This window comes from Myotis lucifugus, unplaced genomic scaffold, assembly GCF_000147115.1.
Source record: "Myotis lucifugus unplaced genomic scaffold, Myoluc2.0 scaffold_190, whole genome shotgun sequence".
Classification (NCBI taxonomy): Eukaryota; Metazoa; Chordata; class Mammalia; order Chiroptera; family Vespertilionidae; genus Myotis; species Myotis lucifugus.
Genome location: NW_005871238.1, coordinates 2,223,193 through 2,227,975, shown reverse-complemented (window position 1 = coordinate 2,227,975; position 4,783 = coordinate 2,223,193). Strand labels below are relative to the sequence as shown.

Below are 4,783 nucleotides of genomic sequence, written 5' to 3'. Positions count from 1 at the left end.
CCCCACTATTCTAATGAGACAAGAACGGTGGGGCAACAAAGGGTAGTTCCAGAGAGCACAGGAGAGCCTGCCCCGGGGATTTCTAACAATTCTGCCCCAACCTGAGAAGGGGTAAGGGGTTCCCTGCTCACCGCCCCGTCTGAGAGAAGAGAGGCTGTGTCTAAGCATCTTTAATGTTTCCAGTGCCCGGAACTGACTGACAATACATTCTTGCTGAATGGAAGGAGTGAATACAACTAAGGCCTAGCAAGGATACATCAGACGAATCCTCTACATCTAGTATTTTCATGGAATATGCATCAGAGGAGTAAATATGGAGCTAATTCCTAGAGAAGAGGGGATGCCTGGAAATGCCCTCACCACACAACTTAGATTTATCTTTCATCTGGCCACATGCTATAGTTTTTCTGAGTGCAACTGAAGACACAAAGGATCTGGATCTGAAAGACCCACATTAACGATGTGGGAATTTTACCTTCTCTGCACCACACAACTTCATCTGCTACAGTTTTATTAAAGTAACAAAACAGGGTACATTTGTCCATAAAGCTGTACATTCTTCCATATAAAAACACTATTATACAATTAGTAACCTTTGTCTTTTCTTTCAGAATAGCTTACAAATGCACTACTATTTATTTTTACCTAATAGGAGAGACAGGCCTGCTCAACAGTCCAGCTCTGGGCATTTCGTTTTTTAAAGTGAACGTCAAAAGGAAGAGAAGAGAGAAAAGATTAAGCATGAGACCATGAGGCTGCTTCTGAAAAGGCAGGACCTGTCTGCAACATGCAACAACGAACTCTTCAGTGATTCACAGCTTTGTTTCAACCCACAGGCCAGAACAGAAGCTCTTGGGTCTGTGGGGCCCCAAGTCCCCTTTAAAGCAATTAAGATTGGAAACAGGGTCTGGAGAGTTGAAAAGGAGGAGGCAGAACAGGCAGGAATGGGTTGGGAGAGTGTTTGGTAAATAGCACCTCTGAGTCAGAATTGAGTAGTTAAGAAACCCAGGAAAGGGGGATGCGGTGGGGAGGGGACTTTGGGGGTTGGGGCAGAAGGTTCCTCACTCAGGGTCAATAGCAGGAGGGTAGCCAGGTTGACCAGATGGCCTCGCGATGTCCCTTTTAAGGTGATTCAGGTTTGGGAAACTCAAGGCCTTCCGAGAACCCCTCACTTATGTCACTGAGAAACCAAAGGTAGTTTGCCATTTTTCTCCAACCCAAAACAGTAAATATTGCACAAGTCTACAGACAAATTTGGATTGCACTGAGAGAGACAGCAACCTCTCCCAGAGGCGCTCTGAGCACCAGGGAGAAAAAAAACAATGCCCAATGTTTGGTGTTTAGTGTCAGCCCTACAAGAATACCCAGGAATCCTACAGAACTTGGGCTTTCCGGGGTCAGCCAAGGGACACCTGCAAGGCTGAGCAGCCAGCCAGTTCCGAGGACAGATGGGGAGATGGCTCCCCCAGCTCCCTAGGGCGCCCGGAGGTTCTGAGGGCCAGTTCTCCACATCCTCCTGGTCCTAGTCCCATATTGCACAGTGACTGAGAAAATAGGATCACTCCGAGACCCAACCAGGGGGAGAGGAGCGGGGAGAGTGAGAGAGGAGTGTTGTGCTTTTAAAAAGAAGGCAGTAACAAAGGACTTGGAGTTCCCGGTAGCTTTTGAGCCACCTCTCAAAGGGATAATGGCAGCAGCATTAGCACTTCCATGTGGATCCAGAAAGAAGGGTTTTGTAAATACCCAGAGGACACTCTTTGGGTCTTCAAGTCCATTGCAAGTCCCCCCGCGTTGTTCAGCACACTTACACACAGAGCAGCACATTGCCAAGCAGAGGTTTTGTGCAGAGTACCCTGCCATCCTAGTCCCCCCCTAACCTCCAACCCTGCCTCACTCCCATGACTCCCACAAAACAAAAAGCTTTAGATTCCTGACTGGGAAGCAATACCTACAGGCCCCTGAGGATAGAATTAGAAACAAGTGATGATTTTTAAGGAAAGCTGTTTGGGACAAAAGGAATCACTCTCTGCCCAGGATCTCATCAGAAAAATAAAAGTGAAGATTAGGCAACGCGAGTTAAGTCCAGGCTTGAATGGCCCTGAGGTCAGGGATGCAGGTGTCCGGCGGGGGAGAGCGCGAGGTCCCATCTCTCCCATTCACAGCTGCCAACCACGCTTGTTCCCTCTCACATCTTGAGGTGCTGGCCCAGCTTTCTCCCACCTCCCCTTGGTCGGGCCCACCCCTAGCGGCTCCCCCTCCCATAGGCAGACACTGGCCCCCCAGACTGAAGCCACCACAGTTCTCTCCAAAGGCACCTGGGGAGGCCGCTTCCACGCAGCACCCTTGAAGGATTTTTCTCTTTAAAAAAATCTTGACGGTTTTTTTTCTCCCCTTTTCTTAAAAAAATAATATATATAAATAGCTCTTCATTTAAAATACAGTTCCCCAGGTTGAGGTATGCTGTGGCCTGTTGTCCAGGCAGGGTGAGTACAGTGGAGTGCCATGTGGGGGGCAGGGGAGCTAACTGGAGACCGCCATCACGTAGTTCTTGGGCGGGCTGCGCCTGCCCAGCATCATTTGGTTCTTGCAGGTGAGGAGCCCGTAGGAGGCGACCAGCGGGGCCTCCTCATACAGGACGCAGATGGAGCCATCCTCCCCTATCCGGTAGGACACCTCGTAGGGATCCACCCACAGGGTGAGCTCTCGGGGCAGCAGCAGGTGCAGCTGCGGCTGGCTGAGTCCGATCTGGCTGGCCACCTTGCTGATGATGGGGTCCATCTTGTGGTTGATGCGGATGCAGCGGTAGCCGGAGCCCTTGGAAGGCTTCTCGGGGAACCAGTGGTGCTTGTAGTGCTCTGTGGAGACAGGAGAAAGGGGAGACCCCTTGGTTAGACCAGCTGGGCCAGGGGTGCCACGCCTGCAAGGGGCGGGGGAGGGGGGGAAAGGGGTAAAGGAGCGGAAGCGACCCGGTGGTTTTCAGTCAACAGGGTGGTTAGCCCTGACTTCCAGTTTCAAACCCAGGAAGACAAGCATCATGGTTAGATCCTCAGCAAACTACTGCACCTCCCACCCTGGGCCCCAGAGGTTCCCTCTACCTCCTTCAAAAGTCAGAGACCCTCGGCCACTGGCTGGCTAAGGAGTCCAATAGGGTTGCTTTACTGAAACATGATGTTCCCCAGAGGCGGGACCTGCGTGGGCACAGAGACCGCTGTCGCTGCCGGGCACCGCCGGCCAGGGGGCCAAAGCAGCTGGGGGACAGGTCTCTCCCCGGCCAGCAGCTGCTTATCTCTCGTCCACCTCCCCGCACCGCGCCGCCCCCGCCCCCAGCACACTCTCCCGGGGGGCGCAGTTACTTTCTACAAGGCCCCATCGGCCCCCTAGTAGGTGGCAGGTGGCTCGGGGGCCTGGAGGACACAAAGGGAGCCCGAGTCCAACTCCGAGCGAGTCAACAACCCGCCCAGAGCCGCGCGCGCACAGCCGGAAGCAGGGCGCTGGGGCTCGGGCTAGGGCTACTGAGAGGCTCGAGTGCGCCTCCTCTCCAAAGGGCTCCGTCCCCAAAGGGCTCCGTCCCCAAAGGGCTCCCTCCCCAGCGGCCGGAGGGGTCGACGCAGAGTCCGGGGCGTCTCGGGGTCCAGGGAGGGAGATCGGCCCGCACTCGGACCCGCAGGCACCCCTCTTCCCGGGCAAGAGCCGGGGTCAGACTCGCACTCCAGGACTAAGAATCTGCGCCCGCTGCGTCCCCAAGAACCACCGGGGACCGAGACCTGCGCGCAGGGCCGGGAAGGGAGACGTGGCCCGGGGAGCGGAGCCGGTGGGCCGCCCGGGGCTGGAGGGAAGCCGAGTCCCGAGCGGCTCCCCCAGCCGAGGAGGAGGAAGGACGCCGGGCGAGGGGCTGAGCCAGGTGGCGGGGTGGCGGCCCGGACCCCGGCGCGCTCACCTGTGAGCGCCTCCTGGAGCGCCCCGCTGAACACCTTGAGCCGCTGCTCGCTCACGCAGCCCCGCGTCCGCAGGAGCCCGGAGAGGAAGCCCACGGCGGCGGCGATCTCGGGGAGCATGTGTGTCCTCTTCCCGGCCCAGCCGTTCTGGCTCATGTGTGCGGCTCGGGTGCGGCGGCGGGGGGCTGAGAGGGTTCAGGGGGTCCTGCCGATCCTGGGGTGCTCGCTCGGCCGTGGCGGTGTCTCTGCCCGACGGCACCCGGAGGCGCCTTTCATACCCTGCGGAGAGGCGAGGCAGCCACGGCCTTGCCCATTGGCCGCCGTCAGCGGATGGGGGCGGGGCCGGAGCCGCCCGCCCCGCCCCCTGGGGCCGTCCCCACCGCCCCCTCCGCGCTGAGGTCACTGCCCGCTGACGTCAGTGCTGGGAACCCGAGCCCCGAGCCAAGGCCTGGGCGGCGGGAGGAGAAAGGGGAGACCCGGAAGGGCGGGAGGAGAGCGCCCCGGGGAGCGGAGCCCAGCTCGCGCCCGGCCGGGGATGCCCCGACCTTTCCTCTCCGCCCTTCCTTCCTGACAGGCTAGGGCCACCTCCTCCTGGAGGCCCTCGCGGATGCCATCTCCCCCAGGAGGTCCCCCTTTCGGACGCCCACATTTTCCAACCACTCGCTGTCATAATCACCCACCCGGACTGTCACCATGTGCCGCTTTGCCATGTTTCTTAACCAGTGGGAATGGGTTCCTCTTGGCTCCTCGGAAGTGGGGACTGCCTTCTGTTTACGTCCACAGTAACCGCCCTGCCCTCAAGTCCTGCCTCTACAGCGGCCTTTTCTCCAGCCTGGAAATATCCAGGC

General features: G+C 57.8%; 1 protein-coding gene across 1 annotated transcript; it reads right to left on the bottom strand.

The window, feature by feature from the left end:
- Window positions 1-494: 494 nt before the first annotated feature.
- Window positions 495-4,193, bottom strand: BTG2 (BTG anti-proliferation factor 2). The gene is made up of 2 exons (XM_006096913.3): window positions 3,938-4,193; window positions 495-2,855 (listed from the first exon to the last, which is right to left on the bottom strand). Exons 1-2 carry the CDS (start codon window positions 4,089-4,091, stop codon window positions 2,521-2,523), a joined length of 489 nt encoding a protein of 162 aa, XP_006096975.1. The 5' UTR covers window positions 4,092-4,193; the 3' UTR covers window positions 495-2,520.
- Window positions 4,194-4,783: the final 590 nt, after the last annotated feature.